The 20867-nt window shown below is 44.1% G+C and overlaps 1 protein-coding gene across 3 annotated transcripts in view; it reads right to left on the reverse strand.

Annotated features, from left to right (window-relative positions):
- ZFYVE26 (zinc finger FYVE-type containing 26) overlaps positions 1-20867 on the reverse strand; it is a 65006-nt gene that overhangs the window by 30505 nt on the left and 13634 nt on the right. For all 3 annotated transcript variants that reach the window (XM_032344574.1, XM_032344573.1, XM_032344575.1), the window contains 14 exons: positions 18428-18631; positions 15672-16283; positions 15367-15453; positions 14459-14527; positions 13598-13749; positions 10458-10659; positions 9260-9523; positions 6980-7099; positions 6724-6888; positions 5982-6200; positions 4847-4949; positions 3246-3991; positions 1178-1374; positions 163-267 (listed from right to left, as the gene is read on the reverse strand). In XM_032344574.1, the coding sequence (XP_032200465.1) occupies positions 163-267; positions 1178-1374; positions 3246-3991; positions 4847-4949; positions 5982-6200; positions 6724-6888; positions 6980-7099; positions 9260-9523; positions 10458-10659; positions 13598-13749; positions 14459-14527; positions 15367-15453; positions 15672-16283; positions 18428-18631 (3245 nt within the window). The remainder of the gene's footprint in view (positions 1-162; positions 268-1177; positions 1375-3245; positions 3992-4846; positions 4950-5981; positions 6201-6723; positions 6889-6979; positions 7100-9259; positions 9524-10457; positions 10660-13597; positions 13750-14458; positions 14528-15366; positions 15454-15671; positions 16284-18427; positions 18632-20867) is intronic.

Genomic DNA, 20867 nt, shown 5'->3' on the forward strand with positions numbered 1-20867 from the left:
TCCCTCTGTTAGTAAATTTTACACACACAAAAAGAAAAAAGAATGTGATGTAATTACAAAAAATGTGGACACTGATACACGGAAAGGGGTCTACAGTCAGGTAGGGAGTTGCAACTCTTGAGAAAGGGAAACAAGGGGGAATACCACTCAGGAAAATAGTACCTTTGCTTCCAGAATCATGTTCATGACAGTTGATGGGTCCTCAATGCAACAGTTCCTCAGGCTCTGCCAGTCACACCACACTGGGGTAGACTGCAAACCCAGAATCTAAGGAAAGATAGGAAGAGCTATTAAACTACACTTCAGCTTCCCCCTCTATGAACATTCAAACTCATCGGAGTTTTCAGGGATGGACCACCCCTAAGTTTCTGTCCCAATGTCAAGCTGTCAAAACTTGCCAGGAGAGAGGAAGAATTAAAGCAAATGGAAAAATCAGCATAAATTTTTATACTTGCTATGCAGCCATACCACCGAAATCTATCTCCCTGGGTCTCTTATCTTGAATATAACACACATCCTGAAATAATCTTTCATTTTCAAACTGTCATGTCTATGCAGCCTTTCAAAATGGATCTTGACATTTAAAACAATCTTTAAAAATGACACAATAAAGATTAAGATCTGTAAGAACTCTTGAAAAACAAGGAACACGTAACAGACATAAAACATGCACAAAACTCAAGTACACATGTGAAACAGGCTTTGCGGACTGTTACTACTATCCTTGTTTGATGCACACATATTTAAAATTACAAAAGGAAAATAACAGGAAATAGAGGTAAGGTCTCTTTTCATTGTTCACCCAAGAACAGAAGCCAGATGCAGGACAAAAGCCAGGCCCAGATCATCTGTTTCTTAAAGTCCAGCATCACATGAGAAGAGGCTGGAGTTGGTAATATGGTGGGAAGCCTATTCCCTTCTTCTTGATGCTGGAAACCATACCTTCTTTTTTTTTTTTTTTTTTTTTAAAGATTTTATTTATTTATTTGTCAGAGAGAGAGAGTGAGAGCAAGCACAGGCAGACAGAGTGGAAGGCAGAGGCAGAGGGAGAAACAGGCTCCCTGCGGAGCAAGGAGCCCGATGTGGGACTCGATCCCAGGACGCTGGGATCATGACCTGAGCCGAAGGCAGCTGCTTAACCAACTGAGCCACCCAGGCGTCCCAATGGAAACCATACCTTCTGATACACCCGCAGCTCTGCCAGCTTTCTCTGTAGCTCACACTTCAGTCCGTCTTGGACAGTTGTATCCGAGATGCAGTATGCCAAGATCTCCAAGCACCACTCCAGGGGCCACCTGTCCACAAGCTGTAGGGTTAACCGACTTCGCAGAGATGCGTCCTTCACAGGGAACAGGAACTGCCAACCTTCTTTGTCTACAAGACAAAAAGATGTCCAGAGGTAGCAAGCTTGGCACAAGAAGAGCTCAAAAGTCCAGGCTACTCCTTAAGAGAAGGGCTTTGTTCAATTTCATAAAACAGGAGCTTGGAACCTTAAGATCCTTCTGACCTTAATTCATTTTTATACTTAGAACCATTATATGAAAAGGAGAAATGCTATATGCCCTCATGTTTCTTTTTGCATGAGACTTTCTGAAAAGAGAGAAAAGGAGACAGGAGAGGAAGAAAAAGGAAGAAAGGGAGAAGGAAGGAATGAAGGAAGAAGAGACGGAAGAACAGATGAAGCTCTCCACGTTTTGTGATAGCACTGGGTCAGACTCAGACTGTAGTTAGAACTTTGGGTGTTCCCTGCAGTTTCTGCCCTGTGTCATACAGAACTCTTCAATTATTTCAGGTAAACCAGTATGACCCCCTCCATGCCCTCTGTCATAATTACTCAGTAGATCTTTCTCTCCTACACCCATTTCACAGATCTGACTCAAAACAGTTAAGACTGCACAGCCAGTCACTGGATTTCTCCATCTTCTCCTGGAGGGATTTTCTCCTTTCTGCAGGGCAGTTAAGCCCCTGCTTGAGAAGCCATTTCCTATGGCATGCCCAACTCTTGTCCCCGCTCAGTGGAGTGTTACAGGTCATTGCTCTCAACTCCCTTAAAAGCTCTTTGGGAGCTTTCATTTATTTTTTTTCAGTGCAAAAAGGTGGTTTTATTAAAGCATGGGGACAGGGCCTGGCAGCAGAAAGAGATGTCTCATTGGGAGCTTTTAAAATAGGGGTAGTCAAACAGGCCCACAGTCTCTCTCTCTCTCTCTTTTTTTTTTTTTAAGATTTTATTTTTAAGTAATCTCTATACCCAACATGGGGTTTAAACTTACAACCCCGAGGTCAAGAGTTGCATGCTCCACTGAGGGAGCCAACCAGGAGCCCCCAGTCTGTTTTTATGTATAAAGTTGTGTTAGAATACATCCACACTCATTTGTTTATTTATTATCTCTGGCTGCTTTCATGTTCTTTTTTTTTTTTTTTTTTTAAAGATTTTATTTATTTATCAGAGAGAGAGAGAGGGAGAGAGCGAGCGCAGGCAGACAGAATGGCAGGCAGAGGCAGAGGGAGAAGCAGGCTCCCTGCTGAGCAAGGAGCCTGATGTGGGACTCGATCCCAGGACGCTGGGATCATGACCTGAGCCGAAGGCAGCTGCTTAACCAACTGAGCCACCCAGGCGTCCCTGCTTTCATGTTCTAATGGCAGAGTTGAGTAGTTGCAACCGAGATTGTATCATCTCCAAAGCCCTTTAGAAAGAGTTTGTTGGCTCCCGTTTTAAAGTCAACATTTGCCTGAATTCCAGCTTGGGCTTCTGGGGGTTAGGCTCAGATATCTGTACTTTAATGGAATTTTCCAATGATTCTGGTATGCAGTGTTGAGGATACCGGCTATGAGTGCCTGTCCTGAAGTTAGATGGAGGGTGCCTGGATGGCTCAGTCAGTTAAACAGCTGCCTTTTGCTCAGGATCGAGTCCCACATCGGGCTCCCCACTTTGACAGGAGTCTGCTTCTCCCTCTCTCTCTGCCTCTGCCCCTCCCCACTACTCCTGCTCTCTCTCTCGCATGTGTGTGCTCTCTCAAACAAACAAACAAATAAATAAAGTTAGATGGAGTGGGGTTCTAAGCTCTGCTCCAGCACTTACTATCCTGGGCAAGTTTCCTATTCTCTGAGCCTCAGTTTCCTTTTAATATGATAAGATTACGGTGGCAGCTTTTTCTAGAGTTATTGGGATCAAATGCAATGACACACTCATTGAAAGCTCAACATTATTAGCACCAGGGAAGGGGGAGGCACAGCCTTCTGCTCACCACAGGCCGCAGCACAGCTCAGGACTGCATCTTTTATGTTGCTCAAGTCGTCCACGTCTCGCCCATATGCTTCTGTGAGCTGAAGGGCTCGGGTCCAATCTCTGGCTACCAGGGCTTCCTCGAAGGCCTCTGTGAGCACTTGTAGGGCAGTGGGAGAGTGTAGGCCCAGGAGGACAGTAGAGAGACTGGCCCGGCCACAGAGACTCGCTGCCAGGCTCTGCCCTTGCTCGGTGGACCGTCGTAGTGGCTCCCAGGCAGCCAGGAGGGAGGCCTTGAGCACAGGGAACTGTTCTAGGAGGCGCTCACACTCCTGAGCTACCTGCTCTGCACTCAGAGGCACCTCCCTGCGGCCACGAAACTCCTTCCACGACAAGCTGGGCTTGGTGAGCTTTGGCCCCTGGGAAGCCCCCAGACAGGCCACTAGGGCTAGCAGCTTTGAACGGGACTTAAGGAAGGCCAAGGCAGAGGACGTAAGGGCTGGGAGTGATGACTCCCTTGGGGAGGAACGGGGCTTTCTCTCCACTGTGGAATTCCCAGTTGGCTTTGGTGAGCCCAGTGTAGAAAGTGGGAGGTCTTCCAGGCACTGGGAGGTATGGAGCTGGACCAGGACGCCCAGGTGGGTCAGAAGGGATGATGTCTGCTGGCTTTGCCGGGAAGAGCAAAGGGCAAGAGGCTCACAGCAGCAGTTCACGATGACTTTCGGCACACTCAGGCTGAGCCCCTCTCGGGCCAGAAGGGCTGCTAGCCTGGAGGGAGAGAAGCAAAGGAGGCACAAACCTGAGCGCACAGGCATATAACCCAAGCTCGGAATTCGTTTGTTTATACAATCAAATGTAAATGTAGACTCTTTAATTGCTACTCTTAACTCTCTCTCTTTTCTCCCCACATGAATGGCAGCCTATCAGACACCCTGCTCTGCTCTCGATTTCTCACTTGGTATTCTATCTGGGAGATCTGTCCACATCCCTCTACAGAGACACCCCCTCATTCATGTTTACATCTACATAGTACTCCATTATGTGTTGAGCCATAATTTAACTAGTCTTTCTTACTGAACAGTGGATATTTCTTACCTGTTTCTACTACATATAAGACTGGAACAAAATGACTTTGTATATATATAATTTTTTCACGGGTCAGGAAAGCCACAGGGTACATTCCCCCATGTGGATTGCTAAGTCAAAGGGTATACAAATTTGTTTTTTTAAATAAATATGGACAATCTGTCTTCCCACAGTGGTTGTACCAATTTATACCTCACCAGCAGTCTTTGAGAAGGCTTGTTTTTATATAGTGTGCCAACTAATGAGTTATCCAATTTTTGGATTTTTGCTTATTCCTAAGTGAAGATTCATCCCTTAAATTTTATGCTTGTAATATAAATGTTGGTAGAGGTGGTGAAACAGAAAGAAATGAGGCAGACTGAAATTGAATTTTAATGTAACAAGAGTAAACAAAAATTAAGGGAAAAGTCTGAAAGAAATCCATACTCTCTGTACTGAACTCAGGCACAACCCCACTGAGACCTGGCATTCCTTAATGAAACGAAAACAGTTTTAAGAAGGCCCATCCGTGCTTAAGTCCCACAGAGTAGCTCCTACCTGTCTGGTGGAACTTGTCGCTCAAGTAGGAGGTGTGACACAAGTTGGGAAGAGCTCTGCTGCAGAAGAACAAATGGATTTCCCACCTTGCCCTCCACGTGATCTGCAAAGATAAAGTGACTTTTGTTTTTACCACTGACCAGAACAGCTCAGAGCCCTGTTCCCCAGAATTAATAAAAAAAGGGTAATGTCAAAATGAAGACTACACTGAGGGGTACCTGAGTGGCTCAGTTGGTTAAATGTGTGCCTTGGCTCAGGTCATGATCTCAGGGTCCTGGAATGGAGCCCTGAGACTAGGCGGGGAGCTTCCTTCTCCCTCTCCCTGCCATCCCTGCTCATGCTCTCTCTCTCACTCTGCTCTCTCTCAAATTAAAACAAACAAACAAAAACCTCAGGAAAAAAAAAAGAGTACATTGAGAGCCCTTCTGTTGATATTTTCTACGTAAAGGGTATTCTTGAGAGGACCCTGATTGCAAGTTTACAACTTGTTATGCTCTAAAGACTTCCAACCACAGCACAGACTTCAGTGGGTAGGTCTAGCCACAAATAGCTCATCCTGCTCTCTTCACCATGACTAAAGTACAGGCAACACTTGCTCTGTGGACTGAGATAAGAACCTGGCCCTCGTATTACAGCTTGATCCTCTCCGGGTCCTGAAATCCACGACGGTCTGAGAGAGGTATTTTTTGTCATTAATGCAATCAGAATTTACTGAGTACTCCCATGTGCTATACAGCTGTACCGGGCAGTGGGGAGACAAGGATGACTAAAACACACAGATAAGGAAGAGTAGACTCTATAAATCTAGTGTTTGTGGCTACTGCTGTACCCACAACCTCTCTTTCTCTCTTTATTTAAGAGAAGGGTCAGGGGTGAGCAGAGGGAGAGAGAGAATCTCGGCAGGATCCATGCCCAGTGTGAAGCCCAGTGTGAAGCCCAACGTGAAGCCCAGTGTGGGGCTCGAACTCACAATGCTCAGATCGTGACCTGAGCCGAAACCAAGAGCTGGACACCCAAACAACCGAGTCACACAGGCGCCCCAGTACCCAGAACCTCTTTTGTTGTGCACCCTTCCTCTTCCCTGCTCTAAACATTGGGCCAGTCATGACTCCATCTCCTCTTCCTTGCGACTCACCAGGCTCAGAGCTCAAGCTCCGAAGGAGAACCGCAGCCATGGTGCTGCAGTAACTGAAAAAGGTGCCCATGTAGTTGGTCTGTCTGCTGCCTGCTGGGGTGTGCTTGTCCAAGTTCTTCTGGAGGAGCTGAGTCTGGATGTGCACAGGGTGGGCCTCAGCCTCTGGAGCTTTCTGGGCTGCCTGCTCCACCAGCGAGGACAGTGGAGTACTCCTGGGCTCTGGAAGGAGTTATGACAGGAGAAGGGATGGAAGCATTAGTCTCTGCTTCCGGCTCTGATCAACAGGGCCTTCGTTAGCTTAAGTGCTACACTTACAAGGTAGCTATAAAATCCTATACTGGTTGCCTGTATGAGTGATTCTTAGCCAGGAAACCTTTGAGTATAGAAAAATCGGGGTGGAGAGTCCTGTTTTCACCCCAGTGTCTTTGGGGTGGAATGGCTCTGTGGAGAACATGGTCATCTTTTAGCGAAGGTTGATCATTATTTACTAAGTACCTACTGGGTGTATTCCTCATTAAAAGTCAGGAAGATGTATTAGCTAATGGAGCATGAAGCATCCCTTCACTTGAGCAGGGGAGAATCAGGTGGAGTTAACATGTCAGAGGCTCGCCCTGACGAACGAGGGGGCCACAAGAGCCCAGTCCCGGAGTGCTCAGCCTCTGCTCTAAAGTGCTCCTTCACTCCTGGCTCTTTCCTCTCCCTTAGTCAGCCCTCATCTGCTGTCACGCAGTTGGGCCCATACCTGGCAGCTGTAGTGCCTCTCTCAGGGACTGGAGGACCTGATCCAGCTGCTGCGAGAGGGTGGCACAGCTGGCCACACAGTCCTCGGTGAGGCTGGGCCAGCACAGCTGAAGCAGCTCAGCCACGCTGCACCGCGGAGGGCCCGCTCCTTTTTCTTCTATGCTCTCTGTGGGAAGGAAATGAGAAGAGTGAACTCTGATGCGGACCTAATGTTCCACACCTAGGAATCAAGAGAAAAGGGGAGAAATGCAGCTCACCCGGTTTAGTTTGTCCGGTTGATGTAAGTGGGTAATTGAGGATCTTACTGATTTGCTGAAGAATGACTGGAAAACCTCGAATGCCATCAGCATTGAGAACCACGTGGTCTAGCCGTCGACCTGGAAACGGATCAAAGGAAGAGGGAATGCAGGACAAAGTCAGGCACTTTCAAAGATTGATACTCAGTCCTGTATTTACTTACAAAATTTTATCTTCTCCAGGGTTAGGGAGGAAATATATGCTGTGTCGTTCTGGGTGAAAACCAGTTTACCTGGCTTATTCCATGCCTGAGGTTCCAGAGTGACCTTCAGCATGATGCCTCCACTGTCAGCAGCAGCAGACCCAGCACCTAAGGCACTCCGTTGGAACTGCTGTCCCAGGCCAATCACTTCTTGTGAATTTGCCTTGGTCATGCCTTCAGCTGAGAACCGGAGCTGGGATCGTATCTGTCTTCTCTCTTTGCTTAAAGTGGCATCTTGACACCCTGACTAGACTGAACAACTCTATGGATAAAGATTATTCCTTATATCTCTCTTGTACCCTCTACACTTCAGATAATCTGGAAATATAGTAGGTACTAAATTAATTCCTAACTGATTGACATGAAACCATCTCAGCTATTAACATTCCGAGTAATACCTCCTTTCATTTTCAAGTAGGAGTACTAGGTGAGAGGGAGGGAAATTGTGTGATAAAAACAGCATTGCACATGCCACAGCAGACTTTCTTAGAAAGATGATGTGAACATTAAAGGACATTTTAACCAACAGCTCAGAAGTGATTTGCAGGGGTGTGCAGAAAAGAGGTACCACAGCAGGCCTATGATCACTATCCTTTGAAAGTCTTGCTTGCAAACTTGCTGTTGGTTGGCAGCTGCAAATGTTGACTGGTAAATGGTTTCTGACATGGCTATAAAATGAGCCAAAGAACATCTGCTTTCCTTTTGAGAGTCTAGAATTTTGGTACATGTGGGGCAGAGATGGCGCCCCATAAAAGCCTTGGGCGTTGAGTCTCTAATGAGCACCCTCGTACACACTTGTCACAACTACCGCTGGAGGAATTAAGCACAGCCTGTGTGACTCCACAGGGAGAAGACTCTAGCAAGCTGTGCCTGGTTTCCTTCAGACTTTATCCCATGAGCCTTTTCCCTTTGCTGATTTTGCTGCATATCTTTTTGCTGAAATAAATTTCAGCCATGAGTATGACTATATGCTGAGTTCTATAACTTCTAATGAATCACTGAGCCTAGGACTGGCTATCCTGGTCATGACCTATTCACCATTCTTCTCTTCATATTACTGATACAGGGGTGCTGTTTCCAATGTTTGGTGAGTGTATCAAGGATGCGTAGAATGGAACTTTGCCTAATCCTTTCTTCATATTCTTCTACCTTCATATACTAGATTCCTCCAAGAATTCCATATACACATTCTGGGACATTATTAACCTCAAGATATAATCCTCCCTCTAGCTGTGATCCATGAACGATTCCCTTATGCCGCATTTACAAATTCAAGACTGTTCTGGGTTTTAGGTTACATGGGGTTCATTCTGGCATTCATTCTGGCAGTCTAAAGGCACAATTTCCATTTATAAAATTTCTTTTTCTTTTTCTTTTTTCTTAAAAGATTTATTTATTTATTTGACAGAGAGAGAGATCACAAGTAGGCAGAGAGGCAGGTAGAGAGAGAGAGAGAGGAGGAAGCAGGCTCCCTGCCGAGCAGAGAGCCCGATGTGGGACTCGATCCCAGGACCCTGAGATCACGACCCGAGCCAAAGGCAGCGGCCTAACCCACTGAGCCACCCAGGCACCCCATCCATTTATACAATTTCTAAAAAAAGATTTTATTTATTTATTTGACAGAGAGAGAGAGAGAGATCACAAGTAGACTGAGAGGGAGGGAGAAGCAGACTCCCCGCTGAGCAGAGAGCCCGATGTGGGGCTCAACCCCAGGACCCCGAGATCAGGATCTGAGCCAAAGGCAGAGGCCCAACCCACTGAGCTACCCAGGTGCTCCACCATTTATACAATTTTTGAATATATATTTCGTCTTTGAATTTACCTATAATTTCCCTAAATGAGTGCAGATTGCCAAGTCTATTAAAAAGTAAGTGTCTCCGACTATATTTAAACCACCAGCCTAGACATGAGGAAGTTAACTAATACTCCTTTCTCCCTGTCCCCAGTCAGTATTTTCTTCTTATGCAGTTTATCAAGCATCTCAGAAACCCATCCCCTCATTGGAGAATTAGGAATAAAGCTGAAGAAGCACACTCACCCCGGCTCTCAAGGCTAATGTTCAGACGTCGTTCAGCTGTTTCCAAGAGCTGCTTACAGGTTTTCCAGAGCTGGCACTGAGAGCAAGCAAGATCAAATGCAGCCATGGCAGGGGGACTGAGGTCTTCCAGAACTTCTCTCAGGGGAGCAGTGGGCTCCACCAGGGAATTGCTTATCCAGAAGTCCTCCTGGAGCGTGGGGATGGGTTCTCCAGACGTGCTGAGTAACTTGTCAGTCACATCAGAGATGGAGTAAAATACCATCCCTGGACACCCAGAGGTGGAATAAAAAGCAAGAGGTTAACATGATTCTCACTACTTTCATTCTGAAAAATAGTTACCTAAAAAAAAAAAAAGTTTGAGATCCTTCCGCACAAGATTATCTTCTGTATATTAGCACCATCATTACAGCCTGCTCTTATGGCCTCAAAACAACGTTATGAAAAGGCAGACCCAGAGAAACTCAAAGTGGTCAAGATGACTTGGGGCTTCTTCCTAATGGGATCTAAAGGTAGGTTGAGAAAGAATGAGGTGTATTTGTGTGTGCTAATCAGAAACAATCTCTAAAACACACTGCTAAAAAAAACCAGGTAGAAAAATGGGACTTACTGTTAAGAACGCATTTATATTACGAACAAAAAAGATATGCAGATATTCTTTTGAAGAGGTATGGTGAATATCTGGGAGAACGCAGAAGGAGCAATCTGTGATGGTGCTTGATGTGTGGAGCCTGGATGACTAAGAGATGTGGAAATGTGGGGCAGGATTCCACTTTCAAGAAATCATGAAAGGATGGGCTTTTGCAGTGCCGTCCACGTTGGGCACTAACGCCTGTGAATCCTATGCCATCAATGTTATACACAACTTCACTTTGAAGAAAAGTGAAGTGATATGTTTTATCCTGGAATAACTACATAGGAAGGAAATAAACTCCCAACCATTTCCCAAGGCCCAAGCCAGTGGCCATCAGAACACATGGGGGAAACAGCATTCACACCCTCCAGTTTAAACTCCATAGGACAAGCTGAATGGAGCAGCTCAAGTGGCAGGGATGGGACCACCAGGGTCAGGGAAGTTGGGCCACACCTAGAAATGGACTCTGCGTGTGTCAGCATTGCTATTTTTCAGGTGCTATGCCTACCCTCATGAGGAACCCATGATTTGCATGGCTGTTCCTTCACCCCCCAACCTCCCCTGCACCTGCTGCTGCAGCATTGCCAATGGCCTGTAGTGTGGAGCGGCCGCTGCCTGTTCTTCGAATGGTGCTGCTACCACCATCGGAATTCTGGTTTTCAATCTTGTGCTCTACCCGGGACAGCTCCTGGATCACCTCCTGGTAGCGCTCCATGAACATCAACTCCCCTGAGCTGGGTGAGGACTTCAGGTTGAACATGAACACCACCTGTCACAGGAAGAGGAGGAGTGGGGGGTTGTGTTGGGTCCGCTGAGTTAGGGAATCTAGAGATAGGAGATCTTGCCTAGCATTGGAGTATGGCTCTGAGACATATGCTTTGGAGGCTTGTGAGAGTACCTAATATTAGAAGAATAGATCAAATACAGAAATTATTCATAAAACTTGGCAAGAAAGCCTCTATGGCCCCCACAGAAAATAGGCAAAAGACGTGAATAGTTTCCAAGAAAAAATGCATATGACTAATTACATATGACTAATACATAGATGAAAAATGTTTTCCCTTACTAGTAATCCAGGAAATTTAAGTTAACATTAATACCGTTCTGCATCTATGGGGCGCCTGGGTGGCTCAGTGGGTTAAAGCCTCTGCCTTCAGCTCAGGTCATGATCCCAGGGTCCTGGGATCAAGCCCCACATCGGGCTCTCTGCTCCACAGCGAAGCCTGCTTCCCTTCCTCTCTCTCTGCCTGCTTCTCTGCCTACTTGTGACCTCTGTCTGTCAAATAAATAATAAAATCTTAAAAAAAAAAAAAAAAAAGAATCTGTAATACCATTCTGCATCTATCACAATGACAAAGTAAAAATAAACCATCTTGGGGAATGCCTGGGTGGCTCAGTTGGTTAAGCAGCTGCCTTCAGCTCAGGTCATGATCCCAGCGTCCTGGGATGGAGTCCCACATCGGGCTCCTTGCTCCGCAGGGAGCCTGCTTCTCCCTCTGACTCTGCCTGCCACTCTGTCTGCCTGTGCTCGCTCTCGCTCTCTCTCTCTGACAAATAAATAAATAAAATCTTTAAAAAAAAAATAAACCATCATGGAGTGCTGGTAGGATGAACTGTTACAATCTTTTTTTGAAAAGCAATTTGACAATCTACAAAGCTTAAAAAATGTTTTTATTCTTTGACTTAGTAATTTTTATGAGAAACTCTCTTAAGGAAATAATTCAAAAGACTTAATGCTTGAAGGTGATAATCTACAAGTTTGAAAAGAACTGAATGTTGACTAGCAGGGAAATGGTCAAATGCACCTACCTGATCAGACTACCGTGAGGTCACTAAACCCAATGACAAGGCAAATGCAAAAAAGGTCCTAAATAAAGTTATAGATTCGGGCGCCTGGGTGGCTCAGTGGGTTAAGCCGCTGCCTTCGGCTCAGGTCATGATCTCGGGGTCCTGGGATCGAGTCCCGCATCGGGTTCTCTGCTCCGCGGGGAGCCTGCTCCCTCCTCTCTCTCTCTCTCTGCCTACCTCTCTGCCTACTTGTGATCTCTCTGTGTCTAATGAATAAATAAAATCTTAAAAAAAAAAAATAAAGTTATAGATTCAACATAATTTTGGTTATATAAAAGTCATTCATAACTTGGAAAAGTATTGGCAAAAATATACTTTACCTTTAATATCGGTTGTTCTGGATAACAGGGTTAATACTTGTTAATGCATGACTTATTATATAACCAGGTTAAGAAAACAGGGATTTTTATTTAAAAAAAAAAAAAAAAAAAAGATCAAGGTCCCAGGAAAGGAAGAGGAGGCGAGGACTTTTAGGAATAAAGCCTTGGAGCGGGTAAGGTTGTGGGGGAGGAGGGTCCCAGCTGAATTCCTCTCTGAATTTGGGTGTAAAAAGGTTGGCAAGGGTCCTGTTCTCCCACAGAGGTTCAGAATTATTATCATTTAAGTCTAGGATCTAAAATGATTAGAGGAAGTTGAAGAAAGATTCTTCTACCACCTAGATTTCTCCATTTATTTCTCAACAACTGAACGCGAATTAAAGAAAAATTCTGACCTATTTGTTAAGGGATCAGCACAAGTGTAATAAAAATATCAAGAGAATTTTAAAAACCAGAAGAGTAGGTTTTTATGCCATTAAATTTAAGTAATTTTTAGTAGAGGATTCTTGTATCTCTTACAGCTTGTACATAAACCTCTTAACATTTCCATGAGGACAAGCAGATATTACACTTAACTCCAATTTTCAAATAAGGATATGCAATTTCTGAGAGTGTAAGAGTCTTTCTGACATTTATTCCTTGTGCTTTTTCCTATAGAACATGATGAACATTCTAGTTTGGTAGTCTCCTATACTTATATAGAATTAGCATTTTAGTTATTATTAAAAATTGTCTGCATCTGAGCCTCGGTGGCTCAGTTGTTAAGTGTCTGCCTTTGGCTCAGGTTATGATACCAGGGTCCTGGGATCCAGTCCTGTATTGGCTTCCCTGCTCAACGGAAAGCCTGCTTCTTTCTCTGCCTTTACCCCTGCTGGTGTTCCCTCTCTTGCTGTGTCTTTCTTTTCAAATAAATAAATAAAATCTTTAAAAAAAATAGCATCATTATTTATTTTTTTTTTTTTTAAAGATTTTATTTATTCATTTGACAGAGAGAGATCACAAGTAGGCAGAGAGGCAGGCAGAGAGAGAGAGGAGGAAGCAGGCTCCCCGCTGAGCAGAGAGCCCGATGCGGGACTCGATCCCCAGACCCTGAGATCATGACCTGAGCCGAAGGCAGCGGCTCAACCCACTGAGCCACCCAGGCACCCAGCATCATTATTTTTAACTATATAAAATCACCTATGTGTTCCCAGAAGGAGTGCAAGGAAAGACACAAAAATATTTCACTATTTTGAAGTGATAAAATTGTGGCTAAATATTTTATCTTGTTGAAACACTGTTTCTGTTAAGAAATGATTCAATAGCTTAAATCTCCAGGATTAATCTTGAAATCCACAGTGCTAAGGACTGGGCCTTGAACATGGAAACTCCCCCGTTGCTCCTGTTGGATTTGGTCCATCAGGTGCTCCTGAGGCTCTGGTTGCACATGCATCTAGCTTTACTTGAGGCCCAGTGGGGCCTGGACAGCCATGGGCTGTTTTCCTTCCTAGGACAAGGTATGGGCTGGGCAGCTAACACCCGCTACACAGGTGCTCCCCTTACCTGGTGGGCTTCGGCAAAGTTCCCCCGGAGGATGCAGGATGCCAGCAGTGACTCGGGTGGGGAGAACATCATGGGGATGAATGAACTTTGTGACTGGGGCTGCAACCGGCCATCCAGCTCATTCCTTCCAGACACAGCGCTCAGACTTCCCTCTGTTGGCACACAAGAATGTGGGGGCCAGGGAAGCAACAGAAACTGAGGAAAAACTTGACTGTTGGCACCTCCCACTAAACTCTTATCTTTAAGGTCCTTCTCTAAAAGTTCTGTAAGTGGGGCTTAATTCTTCCTCAGTTGAAGAGCAAACCTATGCTAGTATCTTTGAATACAAGACTTAAGTACCATTTTGGGGTTAGTCAGCTGTTTCTCTCTGCTGATGGGTGACTCCATGATGGTGAGACACCCCTTCCCCCTTTCCTTGCTGAAATCTGCTTGGCCATCTACAGAACCAACCTTCTTCTTCTTTTTTTTTTTTCAAATTAAGATATAATTGGCATATAACATTATAATAGTTTTAGGTGAACAACAAAATTATTTATGTATATATTATGAAATGGTCAACCCATTAAGTTAACATCCATCATTCATCACACCTAGTTACAAACTTTTTTTCCTTGTGATAATTTTTAAGATCTATTCTCTTAGCCACTTTCAAATATTCAATAGAGTCATGTTAACTGTAGTTACCACACTGTGTATTATAGCCCCAGGACTTATTTATAACCGGAAGTTTATATCTCTTAGAACCAATCTTCTTGAATATAGGCATAAACTGCTCAGTCCAGGATTTTATACTGTGATGTAGGGCAACTCTCTATCAGGGAAAAGCTGCTTGACGTTGGCTAATGTTTGGGAGCCCCATACCTGAAGTACTTGTGCTCAGCTCACTACTTGTACTTTCCAGGGATGGATTGGAACTTCTGTCCCGACCATCTAAAGGTATTAGGAAGAAAAGAGAGAATCAACCCTCAACTCCTTACAGTGTACAAGCTGGGGAGGGAAGAGGTAGTGGTGGTGCTGAAGAGGTAGTGGCAGAGGGAGAGGGAGAGAGAGAATCTGAAGCAGGCTCCAGGTCAAGCACAGAGCTTGACTTGGGGCTCCACCTCAGGACCCTGACATCATGACCTGAGCTGAAATCAAAAGTCAGATGCTTAACTGACTGAGCCACCCAGGCATCCTGTCCACCTCTTTTTAAAGGCAATTTGGTAATATCCATGTATCTTTGACCTTGCTATTCTACTGCGAGGAACTTATTCTGTAGCTATATTCACACAGACACATATGTATGTAAGTAGGTATGTATGTATACAGACATATATGTACAAGGTTGTTTACTATAGCCTTGTTACTAATAGTAAAAAACAGAAACAATTTAAATGTGCACAAAAGAGTATATACAGCAGTGAAATACGAAGCAGGCCTTAAATTACAAGGAGAAAAAAGTAAGTTCTCAATACGTAGCATCACACATCTGTTGTATATATAAAAGAATATAAGTGAAAAAAGAAAAGCACAGTTTCCAGCACATACAGTAAATATAGTTCAATGCATCTGTAAGCATAAAATCCGACATAACGGATATATGTCACGAAAATTTCTGGAAAAAACTATTAGCAAGGTAACCTTAGGGGAGTGGGACTGGGATAATCTTAGATCCCTTATTCTTTGTTTGGACCATGTGTTTTATTTTAAAGAATCCTAGATAAGTGGCAGCACACCACTTGGCCTGGCACACTGGAATGAGGACTGGGGAGAACTCTTTAGAAGGTTACCTGGCCGGCTCCTTCTGGTCCGACGCCCCCGGCGGAGACTTGGATGTCCCGTGGCCATGGGCCGGTATCTTCGGGAAGGCTGCTCCTCTGAAACGGCAAACTCTGGGTCATATGGGAGTGTTCAGTTTTGATTTGACCCATCTCCTGGGAGGACAGGTAGGGGGAGATCTGGATTGGCTCCAGGAGATGGGTTTCTGACACTGGTTGCTATGGTGATAATGCCCTGAGTTAAGGTGTGACTCCCATATATCAACTCACTCTCTCCCACTTTACTGGGACCCACCGGTTCTCTTGTCTCCTCTCACCTGAGCTCTGGTTGCTTGTTACCACCTTGTATCTCCATTGGGCCTCCGAGAGAACTTTGGAAAACCGCTGCAGGCGGCTCTGCAGGCCATCTCTGCTTCCCGAGCAGCTCTGGCCTTCTAGCAGCTTGGGCTTCTCAGGGGGACTGTGGCTGTTGAGTTTATCCAGCTGCTCCTGCAGAAGCCTGAGGAAGGCCCCTATTGAAAATTCATCAGCCAGGAACCCGCTGATACCACTAGTAAAGTGCTTTAGGTCCAAAAAGCTGTGCCCATGGGGCCCTGGGGAACTGTCTTTAGGCTCTGTCTTTGGACAGCTTGGGATTGTATTAGCAAGGCTCCTGGGAACTCCCTGGCAACCCCGTTCTGACTTCCTCTCGGGTTGTGCTGTGTGCTGAGGGCTCTCTGATGGTGACCTCAAATCCAACAGACCCTTCCCCTCAATGTCATCATCCTCAGCATAGTCCTCGGGTAGGTGAGGCTCTGGGTGAAGCTCGGCAGAGGTGATGAGAAGCAATGAGAAGATGTTTTCTAGAAGTTCCAGGCACAAGGGATCGGGAATACTGCACAGATACTGTTGACATCTGGCTAGGTATGTTGAGAAGAGATCTGAAGCACCTAGAGAAGCACGTATAAGAGAAGAGGCCAGAGAAAGAGAAGAGAGAAAATGTAAACATTAGAAATACTACTTGGCAGGGGCGCCTGGGCGGCTCAGTGGGTTGGAGCCCCTGCCTTCAAATCGGGTTGTGATCCCAGGGTCCTGGGATTGAGCCCCGCATTGGGCTCTCTGCTCGGCAGGGAGCCTGCTTCTCCCTCTCTCTGCCTGCCTCTCTGCCTACTTGTGATCTTTCTCTGTCAAATAAATAAATAAAATCTTAAAAAAAAAAAAAGAAATACTACTTGGGCCATCAAATATTCTCACAACTTTTTAAGTCATTTATTTTTTAATGACTACGAGAAGCAGTTATAGGGAGAAGAATAAGAGACTATTCAGCCATATCTTTGCATGATTTGCAGATTTTGCTACCTTAATCAAGGGTACAGCTTACTGAACACTCATTATTTTGTTTCTGCTTTTAAATATTATTCCTCATCATCATAGGGGAAGAGGAAAAAAAAATAAAACAAGAAAAATCAGAGAGGGAGACAAACTGTAAGAGACTCTTTTTTTTTTTTTAAAGATTTTATTTATTTATTTGATGGAGATCACAAGTAGGCAGAAAGGCAGGCGGAGAGGGGGGTGGGGAAGCAGGCTCCCCACAGAGCAGAGAGCCCGATGTGGGGCTTGATCCCAGGACCCTGGGACCATGACCCAAGCTGAAGGCAGAGGCCCCAGCCCACTGAGCCACCCAGGTGCTCTGAGACTCTTTTTTTTTTTTTTTTTTTAAAAGATTTTATTTATTTGTTAGAGAGAGAGATACAGAGCGCAAGCACAGGCAGACAGAGTGGCAGGCTAGAGGCAGAGGCAGAAGCAGGCTCCCTGCCGAGCAAGGAGCCCGATGTGGGACTCGATCCCAGAACGCTGGGATCATGAACTGAGCCGAAGGCAGCTGCTTAACCAACTGAGCCACCCAGGCGTCCCGGAGACTCTTAATCATAGTGAACAAACAGGGCTGCTGGAGAGGGACGGGCTAACTGGGTGATGGACATTACGGAGGGCACGTGAGGTAATGAGCACTGGGTGCTCTATAAGACTGAGGAATTATTCTGAAACTAATACATTATATGTCAACTGAATTTAAATAAAAAAAAAAGAGGAAAAATTTTAAAAAAATGTTTAAAAGACTAATCAGCAAAGAAAATATTATTCCTCATCTCTGACAAGCACTTCGTATTTCAGTTCCTAGAATGAAGGCAGCACAGAGATGCCTTATTCCTCAATTCTATTTTCATTCACTGTTACACTAAAGGGGATCATGAGCTACCTAGATCTTTCAAGAAATATTCACTAGGCAGAAATTACCATGCTCACTGGTGAAGGTCTATTCCAAAGCCACATAGAAGATAACTGACTCCGGCCACAGATGGCAAGTTAAGGAATTACAAACTATTCAGAAAAAAGGAAGAGGGGGCACCTGGGTGGCTCAGTCAGTTAAATGTCTGCCTTCATCTCAGGTCATGATCCTGAGGTCCTGAGATCGAGCCCCACATTGGCTCTCTGCTCAGAGGAGAGCCTGCTTCTCTCTCCCTCTGCCTGCCGCTCTGCCTGCTTGTGTGTTCTCTCTCTCTCAAATAAATAAATAAAATCTTAAAAAAAAAAAAAAAAGAACAAAGAAAGAGGATAAAACATGAGGTTCTTTCATAATGCAGGTTGTAACCCAGAACACTGACTTACAGACCCACCTTAAAAAAAAAAAAAAAAAAGAACAGAAAAATAATTGAGAGGGTGCTCCATTTGGAAAGGTAAGTATTGTTTCTTAAAACTTAGTTTGTATATCTCTTACACAAACATATATATCTCACAAATTATATACCTAAGTGTAAACAGGAGTGTGATGTGAAATGTTATTTTCACTGTGGGTTGTAATTAAAAAAAAAAAAAAAAAACGCATTTGGAAAATACTGCACTAAGTGATCAGACTCCTGTTAGAACTTAGGTAGTGTCTCCTCCACGTCCTTCTGATTCATGGAGACTGACAAATGGATGAAATTACTCCTGGACATAAAAAACCCAAGGCCACCTCCCAATCCCATGAAGAACTCTCTGGGAAAGGCTGTTGCCGGCTTATGTCCGGGATGGGAAGGCAGGGAGAAATCTGTACCTGGGGAGGACAGAGAATCATTTTCTGGCTCCGCAGCCATGGCTGGGTCCTCTGAAGGACTCTCTCTGCATTCCCGGCACTGGGAGTGCTGGTGTGAGTTCACACAGAGGGCATAGATGGCATACTTCATGGCACAGAAGCTCTGGTAGAGCGTCAGGTTCGGACACCGGCTCAGGTGCTCAGGAACTGGGGCTCCAGCTGAATCTGAATGGTAGAGACATGGGCAGAACTTCAGAGTTGGGTCTCTCAGGCAGGGGTGCAGGACGGCTGAGGCAAAGACACGCTGCTCTTCTGGCTCAGACTTCTCACCCTTTCTCCTTGCTGTCAGTTTGACCTGCGCCCCATCTGGACCCTTTCTTCCACTCAACATCAACGTGCAGCCCCTCTGTTTCTTTTTCCCACCTGCCTCCGTTCTACATGGCTGTTCACTTACGGCCCTCATGGCTATTTAACAAGTCTCTGCCTCATATTTCTTAAAATACCCGTTTTCCTTTTTTAAGAAAATTAAAATGTCTAGTTAATATTTAGTCCACCTAGTGCCACATTATGTAGGAGACAAGGTTTAAAATGCATTTAGACTGAATAATGAGAGCAAAGGCAACAAAAAGTTGCCTTTGTTAGAAATATTTGTTAGGAACAAATATTTAATGTTTAAGAAAGCACTGAAGCAGACATCAAGGTAAAAAACACAAACTCAGTTGAAATGCCCTGTACTTGTTTAATAATTTTTCATTAAAAAATTTGTTTTTCATTATCAGGAGAAAGGGGGGGCACCATAATTTTTAAAGGGTCTCTAACATTTTAATCTGACCCTAATTCCTTCCATAGGAAAATATAACCTGCTTAAGCCCTCTATATGCTGCCTATAAGAGACTCACTTCAGACCTAAAGACAACTGCAGATTGAAAATGAAGAGACGGAAAAACATTTACCTTCCAAATAAAAGTGGAAAGAAAGCTGGGGTAGCGATATTTATATCCAATGAAATAGACTTTAAAACAAAGACTGTAATAGACAAAGAAGGTCACTGCATAATGATACAGGGAACAACCCAACAATAGAATATGGTAATTGTAAATATTTATGCACCCAAAACAGGAAGGCCTAAATGCAACTATTAACAGACATAAAGGAAGAAATTGACAATAATACAATAATAGTAGGGAATTTTAACACCTCACTTTTGTCAATGCATAGATCACTGGACACAAACAAGGCAACCATGGATCAGAATGGACACATTGGAGCAGATGGATCTAACAGATATATTCAGAACATTCATCCCAAAGCAGTAGAATACATACTCTTTTCAAGTACACATGGAAAATTCTCCAGAATAAATTACACGTTATGCCACCAAACAAGTTTCAATAAATCAAAAAATACTGAAATCACATCATGCCTCTTTTCTGACCACAATTGTATGAAACCAGAAATCAATTACAAGAGAAAGTCTGGAAAGAACACAAATACATGGAGGGTAAGTAACATTCTACTAAGCAACCAAGAAGTCAACCAAGAAACTAAAGAGGAAATAATATATGGAGACAAATGAAAATGAAAACACAATAGTCCAAAACCTTTGGGATGCAGAAAATCCTGTTTTAAGAGGGAAGATTACACTAATACAGGCCTATCTCAAGAAACAAGAAAGATCTCAAATAAACAACCTTATACTTAAAGGAGTTAGAAAAAAAGAACAAAGCCCAAAGCCAGTAGAAGGAAGAAAATTATACTAAAGATTAAAGCAGAAATAAATGAAACAGAGACTTACCAAAAACAATAGAACAGATCAATGAAACCAGGAGCTGGTGCTTTGAAAAGATCAACAAAATTGATAAAACTTTAGCCGGACTCATAGAGAGAGAGAGAGAGAGAATTCAAATAATAAAACCAGAAATGAAAGAGAATAACTGACACTACAGAAATACAAAGAATTATGAGAGAATAATATGAAAAATTATATGCTAACAAACTGGAAAACCTAGAAGAAATGGATAAATTCCGAGAAACATACAATTTTCCAAAGCTAAATCAGGGAGAAACAGAAAATTTGAACAGAATCCCTACTAGCAATAGAATTGAACTGGTAATCATAAAACAAAAGTCCAGGACCAGAGGGCTTCCTAGGTGAATTCTGCCAAACATTTAAAGAAGGGTTAATAATACTGATTTCTTCTCAAGCTATTCCAAAAAATAGAAAATGAAGGAAAGCCTCCAAATTCATTCTATGAGGCCAGCATTACCCTGGTACCAAAACCAGATAAAGATACCACAAAAAAGAAAATTATAGGCCAGGATCTCTGCTGAACACAGATGCAAAAATCCTCAAGAAAATAGCAAACTGAGGGGCGCCCGAGTGGCTCAGTCTGTTAAGTGTCTGCCTTCAGCTCAGGTCACGATCTCAGGGTCCTGGGAAAGAGCCCCACACTGGGCTCTC

The sequence above is a fragment of the Mustela erminea genome, chromosome 5 (genome assembly GCF_009829155.1).
Source record: "Mustela erminea isolate mMusErm1 chromosome 5, mMusErm1.Pri, whole genome shotgun sequence".
Lineage (NCBI taxonomy): Eukaryota > Metazoa > Chordata > Mammalia > Carnivora > Mustelidae > Mustela > Mustela erminea.